The sequence below is a fragment of the Rhinolophus ferrumequinum genome, chromosome 4, assembly GCF_004115265.2.
Source record: "Rhinolophus ferrumequinum isolate MPI-CBG mRhiFer1 chromosome 4, mRhiFer1_v1.p, whole genome shotgun sequence".
Classification (NCBI taxonomy): Eukaryota; Metazoa; Chordata; class Mammalia; order Chiroptera; family Rhinolophidae; genus Rhinolophus; species Rhinolophus ferrumequinum.
In genome coordinates, this window is record NC_046287.1 from 63619937 (window position 1) to 63637221 (window position 17285).

General features: G+C 39.9%; 1 protein-coding gene across 5 annotated transcripts in view; it reads right to left on the reverse strand.

The window, feature by feature from the left end:
• Positions 1–10021, reverse strand: part of UNC5D (unc-5 netrin receptor D) — a 512115-nt gene extending 502094 nt beyond the window's left edge. For 4 of the 5 annotated variants that reach the window (XM_033105080.1, XM_033105081.1, XM_033105079.1 and 1 more), the window contains exon 1: positions 9600–10011. In XM_033105080.1, coding sequence (XP_032960971.1) covers positions 9600–9702 — 103 coding nt within the window. In that variant the 5' untranslated portion in view covers positions 9703–10011. Of the gene's footprint in view, positions 1–9599 lie in introns of all 5 variants that reach the window. The other variant, XM_033105078.1, reaches the window with a different exon arrangement.
• Positions 10022–17285: the final 7264 nt, after the last annotated feature.

The following is a 17285-nucleotide window of genomic DNA, read 5'->3' on the forward strand; positions in this document are numbered from 1 at the left end:
AGCTCAAGAGACAATTACAGAAAATGAGGATCGACTGGCTCCCCATCCTTTAAATCTCAACAAAATGTGAAGAAGTCATTGATTTGAGACAAACTGGAAGGCCGAGTGCCATGTCTTGTGAGTTTTGAATCAAAGGTGTTTTATTAAAATATTGTGAGACTTCAAATCAGGCACTTCATCATGAAATTTAGTATACACGGTTTCTACCAAAAAATCAAGTCAATCTAGCAACAGTGGACCTTTGACCCCAACTGAGCAACAACGAGCTGCAATGGAGGGGTTCAGAACCCAGTGGGCCATTTTCCACTCATTTCACTTCCACTGCCGGAGTTGCACATGTATGCCTTAGTTTACAACCACTGATTTAAGAGAAACTGATACACAAATTTAAATTTCTTTTGTTGCTGGTACATTCTTGAAAATGCTCAAGCCAAGGCTTACCAGCATCATCCCTGAAGTCCGATTAACTTGTCCCGAAAATTCTACTTCCACGGCATTTTTTTGTTGTTGTTTTCAAGGTTTTGATACACTTAAAATACCAAGTAAGGCTTTCTGAAATGATAAAAATACTGGGAATAAGTGGTGCTGAAAACAATGGCTAGCATGGTAAGATGTTAGAGCAGGAAATAGTTTTAAAAATCATTTAGTCATTTCTTCTCATTTTAGAAAGGAAAAGAACCGAAGAAAAAAAGTGACATGTTGAAGGACTCGTGGTTTTGAATTGTCCAGCTCACCACAGTCCTTAAATGGGAATGGAGTTTTGACTAGAGAAGAGACAAGGAGCAAGAGGAGACTGAGCACTTCGGGTTAGATGGGAGATACCATGGAGAAAGAGAGAAATGGGAGCACATGAATTAACAAGCTGACTTTCAAGTGAAAATCGTGTCTACATCACGTTTGTGTCCTTTATGTCATTTAAATTAATAGCATAGAACCTTAAACCTTAGTGATATGTTTGCTATGATGATATATGATATTCTGCTAATATATATTACATACACACAGACATTCATGCATTAAAGCACTTATCACTTTGGCAATTATTAATAATTGGCTGTGCAAGTGATGGTCTTCGCTGCTGCAGGATGTGATATGATAGAGCTGTCTTTTCCACATTGCTATCCCAGAAGTTAACGTACATCTCAACCTGTCTGCTAAACTTGAGAAAATATCCAATGTTTGTTTTGTTGTGTTTTTTTGTCTCCAAGGTGAAAAACAATATTAATGACAAATTTTTTATTCACCTTTATTTCTTTAAAGCAAACCCCTAAACACTTTCATCCCACCCACACACCTCACACTGATAAAACCTGTGAACTTCCTGATTACTTCTTTTAAGAGATATAATTTTGGAAATTTCCAGATGCAAGCTGCTGGCAATCACTGTAGCTTCTGGTCCCCAGATTGACAGAGACACAAGGGTTGTCTATTTAGATTCATGATAGTTAAACTTTTTCCAACTCCTTTCAAAACACTTTTAACACACATTTCTCTGGCAAAGGATTCTATTTGTAGTTTGTAATTCTTTTCCCTATCTCTTTTAAAAATAGGTTGGATAATTCTTAAAGACGCTTTGATGAAAATTGTGATTGGAAGTCCAGTTGCACTATGCTACTATACTACTTTAATATACAAAAGACTTTAATCTTGTTTTGTATCTGTACACAGAAAAAAAATAAAGCACATGTACTCAAGTTTAATAATAAAGACATGGTATTTAGTAAACTATGCAGATTGAGGAGCTAGCATAATATTTCTAAAAGTGTTTGGTGTTCATAAAGGCATCCTTAAAAACAAAACTACAGTACTAATTTGTGATTTTACTTACACTAATAAACACTTTAATTCCTTTGATTTTTAAGAAAATATTATTGCTTAGCAAGTTCTCAGAGTATTTTACATACCTCTATTCCATACTACAGTGTGCAATTTTTACTATATTCACTATTTTATTTTCCTCCACTCACTCCTGACAGATTTCCTACAACTCCTTTTCCCAGGTCAGGTCATTTCTGCTTATAACCATGAGAAACATTAACACCATGTAGACCAAGAAGACAACACAGGTCTCATTCAAAATGTTTACTCATGTGTTTATCCTCCTCTGTCACATATGCTCATGCATCCACAGCCCCATCGCATATGTAATGTGAGCAGAATGTTGTGTCATCCAACTTAAGGATAATCAATCTATTTGGCAATAAAAGAGAATTACATGGTAAAGAAATCAAAAAAGCTCAGACACCACTTGGAGACTCAGCTTCCAGTCCTAGTACTAGTATTTACCACTACCTGTCTGGTCTTGGTTGAAAAATCTCTAAACCTTAATTTCATCATCTGTTCAAGATCAGGGTGGATGTGAAAAATACAAAGAGATCACAATTGTCAACGTACCCTAAAAGTGTCAAGTTATGCCAATGTATTATTCTTCAAAACAGCCATCCATGATAATGTCGCATCTTACACTTAATCATCTTTCCAGAATAGTCTATCCAGGAATGTAGGTTTTACACTTTGTTGAGGAAAAGAAATGTAAAACCATCTTACAGTTATTTAATTTTCTCTGGCAACTAAATTTTCCTGAATGTTTTATTACAATGTTGAGTAAATTTCAGAAAATTTAGCCTAAATATCATGTATACCTTAACATAAAAATGTTAAAGTAAAAAATATTATTTAGCACCTGCTATTGGACAAGCACTGCCAGGTTCTGGGTAAGTACCAGGACAAGACGGGCCCTGCCAAGTAGAAATGACTGTCTTGCGGCGAAGACATCCTCAAATACCAGCTCCTAAGCCATGCTGGGACAGCAACAGCCCAGCTGCTTAAGAAACATCAGCACCCCATTTGGACATTGTTCTGTTTTGTTTTGTTTTAACCAACTGGTTCTGTTCTACCTCTTCACTATAGCCTCATTCTCTCATTATTCTGAACTCCAGATTATTTTACGGGTAGCTCTGGTCGAGAGATGCAAAAAAATGGAGGAACCTTAAAGAGAGTTAGTGAAACCATTTATTTAACAGAAATCTGACTTTGGGCAAACTGTTCAACTTCTTGGGGACTCCGTTTCCACTTTATTGTAAGAAATTAATAAGATGCAGACACGAGTCCTCAATTACTTCAATATAAAACTCAAGACTTTTAAAATATTGCATCTCTCTTTACAAATACTGGAAGTAAGACATTATATTGCATCCGAATGGTGTTCCCTGAATGTCTATTAGTTTTATGAGCAGCTGTGCGTTTGTCTGAGTTAAAGCTGACATTTGTGTTTGCCTAGTCCTCTATTGGCATTTTTAAAATTCCACTTCATGCTAGCTTCCAAGTGAAAAACAATATTGAAAATAAATAACCTGAATTACTATCATCCATGGCCCTGCTACCCAAAGTGTGGTGCACCAATAGTGTCAGCTGGAAGTCTGTCAGAAATGCAGAATCGCAGGCCCCTCCCCAGATTTACTAAACAAGAAAGTGCATGTGAACAAGATCCGCAGTGATTCAAATGCACATTAACATTTGAAAAGCACTGATTAGTGAGTTTCAAATGTTACCAGCTTAGCTTCCATAACCCATGAACATTTATTTGGTTCCCCTCCTCTCCCAGTAGATTTTATTAAATTCAAGTAAGAATGATAACTACTAAATGAGGACTGTTGCTAGCAGAAGCCACCGATCTCTTTCGAACCACTCTAACGACATGCTACAGACATACTATTTAGAGGTAAGTCTTCTCATTCAATATTTAGCAAATACACTTGCTTTTATAGTAAGTTGTCAAAATTTATGAATGATATTAAACATAGTGATCCCAGTGTGGGTTGGGTTCTTAAAGTAGTCAGAATGATTTCTTCACTTTGGCATCTTGTATCTCATACTTCCTATGCCTCCTTGCCAATCACCAACCTTCTGGAATATCTGTGAGGTCATTTTCCCTTGGACTTACCGGACTGAGAAATTAGTTTGAGTTTAGGTAACAACAAAGCATTTGTAATTCCGTTCTTATTCAAGTTCCACATTGTTGCAATATTTTCCCACATAATTCCTCCTATCCTTACAATGCTGGAGTGAGAAGGGATACATGCGGCAAGGTCTCTCTCTTTCTGGGGAGAAGGGCTCTTTTGCACATTATAAACCAGAAATTAGAGGGGCAGAAAGTCAGTAGCTGCATTAAGTGGAGCAGTCACAGACTTCACTTAGAAGACAGCTTTCGGCTTTGCTGATTCCTGATATATGAAGGAAACTGTCGGAAGGACCTGTTCATATAGGAAGAATACAGGCCTCACCTTACTTGTGTTCTCTTGGAAATAATGGTAGGAAATATTTTATGTCTTATAGTGGTCTGACGTCATATGAGAAGTGTAATACATGTCTACTGTTTTTACTTTAGCCCCATAAACACAACTGTAACATTTCTGTCCCCGATTTCTAGTTCAGTGAAGTCAGGGGAGAAGGTAAAGGAGGGAGAGTTGAGGACAAAATACGTGGTACACAACCATACTGCACACAAACCCACTATCAAAAGAAATACTCCAAAAGCACAACAGAGTTTGCAGTAGATGTCTAATGCAGTTCAAACTGAATACATTAACATCCGCCTAATTCTGAAAATTATCTACACACAGCATGTGTATGCACACAATAAGGCCATACGATGCAATGTGGCACAAACAATTAAAAGTTCTTTTCAAAGTGGAAATGCAAAATAGAACGAATATCTATTTTCTATAAATGAATCTAGCCATCTGCCTCGCAAGAGCAGCAGCAGGAGTACCCAAAACAGCCAAAACAGCAGCCCCTGGTGTTAACAATCTATTCTCAAATTGCATGCTCCACATTTCCCTGGCAAACAAGGCTAAAAATACAAGACAGGCAACAAATAGTCCCTTGGGATCTGCCATTACATGGATGGTGTATTCAATCAGAGAAATATTTTCTGCTGAAATTCAAAATTGAAAAAAATAAAAATAAAAAAGCAAGCTATCCTATTAGAAACAAGCATTCTGCATGTTAAGCGTGAATTCAATCCCAAAGTATATTAAGCTGAATGGTGAGAGGGTGGTTGTTTTCATACAACATAAATCTCTAAGATTTATCTGAATATATTTATAGGTTTATTTAAGCTACTCTAAATTCTTTTACAACTCTCACGGTTATAGAGATATAATTTTAGTACTTTTGTCATCAAAATATAAGGGTCATCTTATTTTTGGCAGTTTAGAAAGTTAGTCTTACTGTAGGCGCTGGTATCAGACTACAGAGGATCGAATCCAGGCTCCTCTGTGGCCTTGAGTTATTTAACCTCTCTGTGACCTTTCTTTCCGATCTTAAAAATGAGAATAATATTACTTACTTCATAGCGTTATTATAAGGATTAAATGAGTTAGTATGTATAAAGCTTTTAGAATAATCAATGGCACACACTACATACAATAATTACTATTATTGTGCTATATTCAAACAATCTGCAAAAATGCTTTCTCTTAAAAACAGGCATAATATAAAAAGTGGTGGCAACAAGATTGTAGTTCTCATGCCAACATTGGCCATCACGCAAATGAAGGTGTGAGCAGATAAGTGGTATTACCTAGAGCGTACAGCTGAGAATGACAGAGGAAAGTTTCCATTGGTGATTCCATTATGCTGTTAGTTCATGAAGGCATCGGAATAAGGACAGAAGCTAATGACATAGCTGGTCAAGTGGCACTGCCTGGAATATGGGATAATCAGAATTAATGGCAAAGGTGTAATTAAGAAGCAGGGCACATCTGGGCTTTCTGTGAACACAACCACCTGTCTATTAAGAGGACACCTTGTATCACCACCACCTTCCTCATGAGGATGTTATGGAATAAATCTTTCTTTGCACACCTGTCTTTAGGATTAGATTTTAATACATGGGATCTAGGTCTCTAGCCTCTGTGTTAGAAAAAGGAGGAAGAAAAGGCAAAGGGAGAGGTATCAAATATTTGCTATCTGCTGAATGACCAATTTCTTGATACATCTTTAAAGTTGATACTATTTTAAGTTGTGCACTACATTTGGTAGGAGAAGGACAATAAAAAAAAAAAAACAACAAAAAACAAGCTTACAAGTCACTGAGAAAACGGATACAAAAGTGCTTCCCTAACTTATAAGATAGCAGGGTCTGGACTATCTGATACAGTTCTGAGAGAGCTCCTGGAGCACTCCTGTGGCTCCCTAAGTTTCCCCACCCTACGGAGTACCAGAGACCCACAAATGTGTCATCCAAATAGTTAGGAAGAATGTAAGGGGCGCATTATTATTTTTCATAGTAAAACTATGGAAACGGATGACAAGTGCTGCCATCCTAAGCCAGGACAGAAAAGACCTGCTCTTTTTAAGAACTGAGATACTTAAGAGATTTCTTGAGCAAGAAATACTCATACTTTGTCAAGTTGGAAAAGAAGGTGCCACTGGTATGCTCAAGGTAAGAGCAAAAAACCAAGAGTCAGAAAAAGACAAGCCGGGCAGGAAATTGAAAGAAACAACTCTTTTCTCATTACCCTATGGTGGGACTGTTTTTTGCAGAAAGGGAAAGGAACAAGGGCGTGGATGTGGGCTAATAACATTCATTAGGGAGGAAATGACTATAGATTTAAAACTGTATGAGCTAGGTAGATAAATGGATTTAAGTGTGTGTAAACCATATGACCTGATTATGCCTATAAAATAAATGTGTACTTCAAAATAAATGTGTACTTCTCTTACCCTTAATGCATTATTACAGTTATTGTAAGATTTCATTATCCAGGAAAAATTTTAAAGCAAGGAATTGTGTGAAAGCTCAGCCTGTCTAATATTATCTTCCACCCTGCCTTTAGACTAGGACCTTATGTACAGTACCTAATACAGCAATCACCACCAGACCAACAGCGGTACTCCTTTTTTCAAAGAACTAAAACAAGTCAGTATGGGAACATGATGAGGATTCAATTAGCACTTCGCAGGTCACGAATAACTTTTAAACAACCTTCTTTTAAGTTGGAAAGTGTTAAAATATACAGTAATCATGGCACCAAAATATCCTCCTTACAGTATAGCACCAGTCAGGAACATAAATCTGAAGAGTAAGTCTTGCTTACAAAAGAGGGAACCAGAACATTGTTCCTTGGGTCACTACTCATTTCTGCAGACACTTCCTTACCCCAAGTAGCTTTCTCTTTGATTATATTCAAAGCCAATCATCAGAAACACCCCTCCGATTTTAAGAGGGTTTTAGATTAGGTATGAAATGGGAAAGAAAGGGAAAAAAAAACACAAGGAATTGGTGCAATCATCTTGAAAACAAATGATAAATAATTGAAAATGCTACTGCATTGTTAAATATTCTTGTATCATTAAAGCAAATGGAAAAATTCTGTATATCCTGCTGATTAGGGAAGACAGAATATCTTGGTTCAAATCAACATGAAAAGGTTTGCAGAACAAAAACCATTTACTTGGATAAATAAGAACCTAGGGCCAGCCATAAAGAGACTGGGTGAGACTACTGGGCAAGCAGGATCTTGTTTTTAATGAATGGCCACCTTCCTGGGCTGAGAGAACTTAAGTAACATTGAAACACACCCTTTGTTCTGAAAACTCCAATTGTGCCCACCTGTCCAAAGCCAGATGCATGTGGCTTCACAGGTTTCACAGCCTGCTGACTGAGGAGTAGCTGACAGATGCTGAGGGTAATGGGCTTTATGCCCCAGAGAGTAAAATATTACAAGGGAAATATTAATCAGATTTAGTGCTCCACTCCATGTGCCTCGAATATTACTATGATCTGTGCAACACATTTGTTGTAAATAAGCCTGCAGAGTGTGCAGTATGTTTTTCAGGAGACCTCTAAAGAACAGCTTGCAGACAAGAGGTGCTAGCCTTAGTTTCACAGCCAGTAAAACTCCATCCAAGAGGCTTTTGGCGTGTCCCAACGTCTTGTTTGAAGCTGACTTCACCATTCTCCAACCAAAGTCCAAGGAGTCGGAACAAGGACTCAGTCACTCTGAGGCATTCCACATCAAAGAGCAAAGGGAAACTCAGGCATTTAGATCAACATTTAGAAAAAACCTGCTTTTCTCCATAACAGTGTATTAAAAACAATTCAGAGCTGACTTTACAAGGAGGCATCCTCCGGAGTAAATTAAATGGCTGAAGCTTGTGTTTCTTCCAGCAAGGAAAAGAACTATGCTTCACCATCAGCCAGTGTGTGCAATCACTGAGGCTCATTTTTAAACCTTTTCTGCTTTTTAAAAAGCCTGCTCCATTTAAAAAAACAAAAAACAAAAAAACTTTTTGGGAAATGAAATGCACTAAACAGGATCATAAAACGGAAAGCCTCTATCCACCTTTTTTTTTTTTTTTTAAATTCCTCATTCCAGGCAGCAGGACTGCTTTTAATACACCGTTAGCTTTTATAAAAATGAGATTATATTGACTCTCTTATGATCGTCCTCAATCCTTTCCATCCTTTTCTGTCTCCCAGCGACTCAGAGTATGTTCAAGATAGCCAGCAGAGCAGAGGTGAGGCGGTCAGATCAGTTCCACCTCCCACCAGACAAGCGTTAGGTAAATCATTTAATGCAATTACATATTCTAAGCCTAATGGATGGCGCATGGGAAAAGAGAAAGGCAAAGAAGGGCGGGAAAGAGAAGCTTCCGGATTATTTCAAACGTAAGCCACTATACTCGAGCTATGTGTGAAATCGTCTCTGATCATCTTCAAAACAAGTCTGCGGGATGTATCTTTAAGTTCATGGCCCCTGTTCTCGCTCAAGGTGGAGATGAAACCAGTTGCAAAATTTCACTCTGCTAGAGTCCAGAGGATCCAGGAAAATGGGGGTCTACGTTTCTAGGTCGGAAAAAAACAGCGGTTTTCCTGCTGCCCCGTGGGGCCCCGCGCTCTCGAGCTCTCTAGCTGGAGTAGGCACAGTGTAGGGGGGAGGACACGCCGGGCGAGTGGCCGCTGGCCAGCTGCCTCTCCGGGCTGGGCACTACAGGTACAGTTAGACGCGGAGGATGCACACAGCTCTCCTCAATCCCGCACAAAAGCGGCCTCCTCCAAAGAAAGCCCAATGCAGCCTAGGACCCCGGGCTAGTGTGGCCCGAGGTGTGTTAAGCTTTAGGGGACTTCAGTCGGTGTTGCTCCCCGAAGGGAAAAGGCGCCCTCTACATTCAAGCCTACCCTACGGAGACTTCCATCACCCCCAGGAACTCTCTGACACCACGATGGGCGCCCATCCATGAAAGATCTCGCCTTCGAGCGAAGTGTAGAGGACAGGGACGAGCGAGATTGGAAGGAAGATGTGGGTACTCCAGTCTGCAGTAATTGGGGAGGGCTTGGAAAATAGAGCAAGCGAGGAGAATAAAGGGTAGGGACCCCGTCACAGCAACCTGTAGGATTGTAGCTGATCGCAAAGTTGGGGTGGGAGGCAGTGGTCCCCGCAGAGGTCCTCTGCCCGATTCCCACCCTGTTGGGTTCGGTGCACGAAGAGGTGCAGGGCGCAACTTAAGAAGCCAACGCCGTAGGTGCGGGTCCCGCTAGCGTCCTCCTCGCCTCGCCCCCAGCCCCACCGCCCGCTTTTCCCAGCGCTTACCTCGGGCAGCCGCAGCCCCTGCCGCCCAGAAGCAGAGCCCCAGCCAAGGGAACCACCGACGCGCCCCTCCGGAGCCTCCTCCTGCGGCGGACGCTCTCCCCATGCTCCTCGCCCCGCTTCGGAGTACGGTTCCTCTTCCACGCCCGGGAGCCGCACGGCAAGCCAGGAGCCCAGCGAGTGGATCCCGGGGGTCTTCAGCGAATGAGTCTGCTCCCCTGCCGCTCCCTACAGCAGCCGGGCAGGGCTCTCCGAGCCGCCGTTAGCTGGGCACCTAGAGGAAAAGCGCGCCCCCATAGCCTCCCACAGCTGGGCGACCGCTGCCTCCACGGCGGCCGCCGGAGACGTTAGCTGTCCCCACCGCGATGATCGCAGCGAACCTGCCGCTGCCGGGTCCGGGACTACGGAGCACAGGACCGGGTCCGCATCGCTAATGAGACCCCCGCGGCCGCCCGGTCTCCTCCTCTCCGAGCTTCAGCCAATGAGCCGGGCGGGGGCGGGGCAGAGGGCGGGCCGGCGGCGGCGGGCCTCGCCGGGCGGGAGGCTCAGGTGAGCCCTTGGGCGGCTGCGCGTGCCTCCAGGTTCCTGCACGCTCCTCAAATTGCTAGGGGTCCGGGAGGAGCGAAGCGAGTCCGGAGCCGGGCTCCCGAAGACCAGCACGCGCGTCAAGATGTGAGCTAAGCCAGCGGGGCTCTTGGAGGCGAATCCAGCGTAGAAAGATGGGTACAGCTCGGCAGCCTAACTCGGCAGTGTGCTGCTGCCAGGAAACCTCTGTCGTGTTCAACTTTGAGCTCTTTCACAGTCATGCCTCTCTAGCTTCCATTTTTTAACAGCGGATCAAATATCACTCCAGAAAATTTTAAAGAAAAAAAAAAAAAGAAGACCTAAATGCCAACTGCGGGAAAATAACACCAGAATAAATCCATTATTGCAACCATGCTAAATATGCACACATACAAATAAAGAGGTGTAGAAATTACAATCATGGGTGCATTAAGGGGTAGGTGATCGATTTTCATTTTTATTTCCATCCCTCAATTCCCTTGTCTGTGACCCTCCCTAATTAATCCGGAATCCCCGACTTTTCTTCTTGTTTCTTGTTTTTTTTTGTATTTTTTTGTATTTTTTGTATTTTTTGACCTAATATTAGGTCAAAAAATCCCCTTGTTTCTGAGGACTCCTGTTCCCATTTGGTTGTTTTAATCCGTGCAGTGGGAATTGTCTTTATCAGGGAAAAGAAGTATCACGGAAAGGAAGTCCTGCTGGGCCTTTGACAGAAGAAGCTGAGAAGACTTTTCTTAAAAGTGTGGGTTGTTTTCAATAGACTGTCAAATCTTTATTTAACTGCTTTTGAAAATACCTCTCGGTTGCCTCTTATTCTCCCCTCTGCCAAAGAGTAATTTAAGAGAGACTGTGTTAGGCCACACAGTTTTAGAGCAAAGAACACACCTGGTGAGTTGGCTCTGACTCCAAGGCTCCAAGGTTAGAGCACCACCTATCTGTTTCAATATTCAGCCCCCAAAATGGTGCCAGAACTCAGCTAGTCAGACTTGCCTGGTTGACACCAATAGGAAATGAAGGCTTGGTTTGGAAGAAAGACAACCTTCCCAACAGTCCCCCACTGCCCACACTCATTATTGATACAAGTACTTTTTAAAAATCCATCTTTCTTGCCCAAGTTCTATTTGCTCCCAAACACCTTTCTCTAGAGAATAAACAGTTTAAAGGGAGGTAATTGTTCTGGATGAGGTAATTGTGCTAACTTGTTTTCTTCCAAAGAAAATGAGGATGATAGGCAGAAAGATTGATTCCCTGATAAGCACATATGCCTTGCCTCTCCTGAGTGCCACCAGACATGTGAATGTCAGCAGAAGGAAGCGATTGTTTCCTCCAGTCTTCTTGCAGCTCAATAAAAGGGTTGGGATCTGGTCAAGACAACCACGCTCTAGGGAAGGAACGCTTCAAAGCAAAGACTAATGTGGGGCTGGCTAGGGACTTGCCTAAAGATCTCTTTAGAATCTTGGTAAATGAGGATTTTGTCCTTTTTCCTCCGAGAAGGTGAATTGAGAATTAATCTACCAAATATGCTTTACTTGTCCTCTGAAAAATAGTCATTCATCCTCCGACTTTCCTTAGTCTTGAAGACTATGGCGGTTCTATCACAAATGAGTATTTTCTTAAAAATAAAAACAGAAAAGAAAAAAGAATTACTGGCTATATTTCTAAAACAGTATTTCAGTGTTACTACTGTCCCCGGAGGGGAGCAAAAGTAAAAACAGTTTTATTTTGGGAAAAAAAATAGGAAATAGATGAGCTAATATTAGGTCAATAATTCAAGTAAAATTGCAAAGACAGATGAGAGAGAAGGAGGGAAACTAAGAACCTTTGATTGCATACCCTGCTCAAGGAATATGTCTTTCATATATATTATTTTTTAGAGCAGAAAAAATAAACCTGGAAGAAGGTACTATTACCCCTGCTTGGCAGATGAGGAAAATCAGGCTGAGTATGAAGGAGACTGGCCCAGGGTCACATAACTAACTGACTGCACATCAAGAATGGGACACCAATTTGAGCAATTTTAAACCAAGATGAAGGTTGAGGTAGTGTCCATTCAATCAGGTTTTCCAGAGAGAGACATTCCACCTCATCCTCCTCAGTACTATTTAGCTAGAGAGTTGGGAGAAGTTGAATCTTGAGTATTACCCCATATGTTACATACCATGTATAAATTATGTTCCACATATTTATACCTATATTAATCTAATTCTGGCTATTTCAAAACATGTATGAATTGCATTCCATTTCATTTAGAGATATATCCATATCCATCACTCCCCAGGATCATCGTTTCTGGCCAAGGAGCAGAACATAGAATCGTAGAACTGGCCTGAGAGAATCAGGACACCAGAGTTCTAGTCCCTGACACTGCCGGGGATTGATCATGTAACCTGGGGGAACTCAACATCTCCTCTCAGTTTCTTTATTTATAGAATGAGCGTGTTTGACTACATGCTTTTAAGATCAATCCTATTCAAGATTTATCACTTTCAACTCCAGCATGTTATAACTTTGAATGCTCAATACAGTCAAGTTTGAATTTAGTCACCTCTTCTGGAATTGGGACCATTATATCACAAATGGATTGTGATCTAGAGAGAGTACTTTGGATTAGAGCCAAGCTGTATCCACTGTAATGAGGTAATAGTAATTTAATGAATAAACTTAGTGAAGTGTTTTTCTCAGTTCTTTGTTGTTTCAATTGACTATACTCATTTTCGAACATGTTATACATAAAGGTAAAGAGGTACAAAGTTTCTGTTTACATTGCCTTCTTTTTACTGAGCTATAATTGATATAACATTATATTAGTTTCAGGAGTACATTGATATTTGTTTATGTTGCAAAGTGATCACCATAATAAGTCTAGCTAACATCCATCACCACACAGTTATAAAATTTGTTCCTGTAATGACAACTTTTAAGATCCACTCTCTTAGAAACTTTCAAATATATAATACAATATTATTAACTATAGTCACCATGCTGTACATTATGTCCCCGGGACTTATTTCTTTTAAAACTGTAAGTTTGTATCCTTTGACTTCCTTCACTGATTTTGCCCTTCCCACACCTGAATACCATGCCTCTGGCAACCACTAATCTGTTCTCTGTATCTATGATTGGTTGTTTTTTGTTTGTTGTTTTCTTTTTGTTTTTAGATTCCACATATAAGTGAGATCATACAGTATTGTCTTTCTCTGTCTGGTTTATTTCACTTAGCATAATGCCCTCAAGGTCCATCCATGTTGTCACAAATTACAGGGCTTCCTTCTTTTTCCATTGCTTATTGATCATTTCAGTGAAGCTATTCTTAAAAAACAGAAAATGTTTGAGTTAAGTCAAATTAGAAGAGGAGAGCTAAAGATTGGGCATGGCGAGATATGCCCTTCCAAATATAATGCATTATTTTAAGTGGTTTACTATAATCCTTTAGGGAAAACTCTGCATTTGCCTAAAAATTATTTTAAATGATTTATCCAGCTTGTTTGGTGTAAGTGGTAAAACTGCAAGAGAAAATAAAGATGGCAGAAATATTTTACATGAGTAAGGGGGACGACTGTTGTTCTCAGAAATGGGGATGGACGAGAAGAGTCAAAGACGGTGGAAAGCCCTGCCTGCCAAGATGTGGCCTTTCTCCTTGGAGTTCAAATAACCATTAAGTCTATGGAGCTGCGTGAATTCTTTATCAAAAATATCAAAGAGATTGTAGTTTGAATCTAGGTTACTAAAGACAAAACAGACAGAAGCGAGAGAAAGGCTTTCAGAAAATATGGAGAAATTATTGGACTGCTCTAAACCATAGAAGTGGATTATTTTAGGAGAAAGGGTGCCTCATCCAAAATCTGAACAAAAGCAAGGTGTCAGAAGTCAGTGAGATGAAGACCTTTGGGAATAGAACACAGCTGGAGCGGAAAAGGAGAGGAGATGGGCTTAGGAACGTTGAATGAAAACTTAATAGAGAAAGGCTAAGAAGGTTCCAGAATATATTTGTGCATCATACCATTTAAGTTATAACTACTGTAAGAATCTTTCTCTCTTTTATAGGGCTTTTTTAAGCAGCACACAAATCCTTTCCTAGGCATGGTTATGGAGAGGCCATCTTCCCACATATGGGATGTTATCATTGTACTTTCCTTCTCCCAGAGCCTGACTACTACTTCTGAAGACCCAATTGATTGTCTTTAGCTCTGCCACTGCTGGATGCTTCTGATAAAAACCAATGTCTCTATTAATCATACAATTATTATAATAAATAGGGAAGACCAAAAATCAAGTGGAAGTAAGGGCAACAGCTGGCAATTTTAAATGATGAACTTGGCAAAACAATTAAATGAGGTGCTCAACATGTGATATTTCCATTGGGAATATACTCTGTGACAGTCATTTCCCCAGGAAGGTCCTGATCAATCAAAGCAGCACATTCAGAAATGCACGTGACTTACAGAGAGTATCCTGAATTTAATTCACCACTGTGTGTTCACAGCCTTGCCCATGATTCATGAACCTGCTGCGAGCAGGGGGAGGAAAGGATGTTAAAAGCTGGGAGCTGTGAGTGCTTTGCCTGTGATGTTCTATCTGTGTACAATAATCCAGGTTAACAACCTTCCCTGTTAAAGGCAATATGGGATCATTTGTTGAGTAAACTCTCACGCACAAAATTAGAGAAGTCTATTTTAGATATTGGGCTATGAAGCAGCAATAAAGTGCAAAAATCCAATACATTTGTTTAAAAAGGGCAGCAGGGCACCAAGATAAGACTCTAACTAAACAAGTTTTTCCTGACACCGCAAGTGTGCCATCCCCACTTTGTACCCTGGGAATTCTTCCTGGAATCAGGCATTTTAGAATTTCAGCTGCAGCTGCTGACACAGATGAATGAAAGAACTTAAAAATAATAACAAGAAACACAATTCTTTGGCAGTAAAATTAATGTGTTAGTGCTTTTAAAAATACTAAACTGTGATGAGAAAAGATAAGACATGTTAACTCATAAAAGATGTAGTCTCTAATGACGGCATAACATGCAACGCCTGAGTTACCTGACCTTGGCATTTAGCATCAGAAACATGACAATTTATGCATCCCAGCACTTTGTGGTCATTGTGACAGCTCAGGACTAGCTTGGTATCTTTCCATATTGGGAGAAAATACCATGACTCTTACTGTTGAAGGGAACATACTGCCAAAACTTTACGGGGAGTGTATTTTTGACAGTTATTTCTTTCTTCCCAGTTTTGTCTCTGTTTGTTCATTGCACATCCTACCTTGGGACATCATTCATTCATTCATTCATTCATTCATTCATTCATCTGTTACTCTGCACCTCTCTGATAGTTACTCCTCCTGCTGGAGGAAACAAGGGAAGAGACATCAAAGATAATTAAATTTATAGTTTAAAATCTTATAACTGCCATGTAGCCTTGGCTAGAACACACAGCTAAATCACACAGCTACCTCCCAATAAAAGAAGGCTGAAGCCCTGAAGAGACGATTGTCTTGCAGCTTCTCATAAGGAATAGAATCGAGAGTCAAAAATGTGACAAGTGGAACCAACTCCTATTCCAACCTCCCATTCCCTTATTATTCCTCCAAGATCCAGGATTATTTGGTTTTCCCAGAACTGGCACAATTACCCAGACAAATCGTGGGAAAGTCAGGTTAAATGAAGTTTCCAGTATACAGACATAAATAGGACCAGTAGATATCCTTGTACACTAAAGCTGCCCATTTGACTCCAGAACAAGGGAGTCTAAGGAATAGATGGGCACAGTCAGAAGAATATCTATGTCAAAGTTGGAGACTAGAAGGGAATATATTTCCTGTTTGCAATACTAGAACCAAAAGAAGAAAGAGGAATCTGGCCTCTGAAAAATAAAGTGACAAATACAATGGTAGTACACACATTTAGGGAGTGGCTTATACTATCAAAGAGTTTATCTAAGAACCTTTAACCATGGCTTGGTATGGTTGTACAAATGCCAACTAGAAATCACTAAGAAAATAAAGGAATGGCTTCTCTGAAATGTAAAACAGAAGAAATAAGCCATATAAGTTGTCTTTCTTTTTATTTTTTGTTTTCTGCTTTCATTTCCCTTTTTTTTCATTTCCCTTGACTCCTTGTCTGGAAGAAGATATTATACATAAATCCCTGTCACTAGGAGAAGGAGGTCAACTCTAGTAGATTTGTTAACACAGGACTTTAATAACTGTTACATGATTCCAATTGAAGAGAAACAAACAGAATTGTTTCCAATTTTCAAATAAAGCTTTGACTTTCCTGGCCCAAATCCTACTATACCTACATCCCTTTCTCCATTTATATATAGCGACAACAACAAAAACAAAACTATGAATTTATAGTTGTTATATCTTAAGGCCCAGGCAGTATATTTAAAAGCATTCATTAGTAAATGGCTGTCACGTATTTTGAAGGAGAAAAGATCTTCTTTACATGTTAAGTAGTATTTTACTGAAAATAAAATTTAAGAGCGTACCATTTGCAATTTAATTCAAACACATATTCCACTCATCTTGTCAGGTATAAGGATGACTTCATCCCAATTCAATTACTGACTTCCCTAGAGACAGACAATCTAGTTCTAACGTAGATTTTGGGAATCACTAAAAGGCCATGAACATTATTAGTACTTTGGTAAGAAACTAATCAAAACAGAAAATACAATTAAAACCCCTTCCGTTCTCCTGCATTCAAACTACTGACAATATACTTCTTTGATGAGAAGAGAAAGCAAACCACACACACACACACACACACACACACACACACACACACACGTGTATGTGTACGTATATATACACGTATATACACATACTCTGGGTATCTGGGTAGATATACCAGTTCATTTACATATATATAAGCTGTTCATGTGTATATGAATAAATGAATACAAATGTCTACATATGAAGACATTTGACCTATGTAGACATATGAATACAAATGTCTACAGATGTCTACATATGTCACATGTGTGCACATACATACATGTGTATGAATGAACAAACACATCTGCCCAGAGTGTGTGTTTATGTGTGTGTGCACATGTGCATGTGTGTGAAACAACAGAACTGAAATATTTGAAGGTACTCTTTAAGACGCTGAGGAAA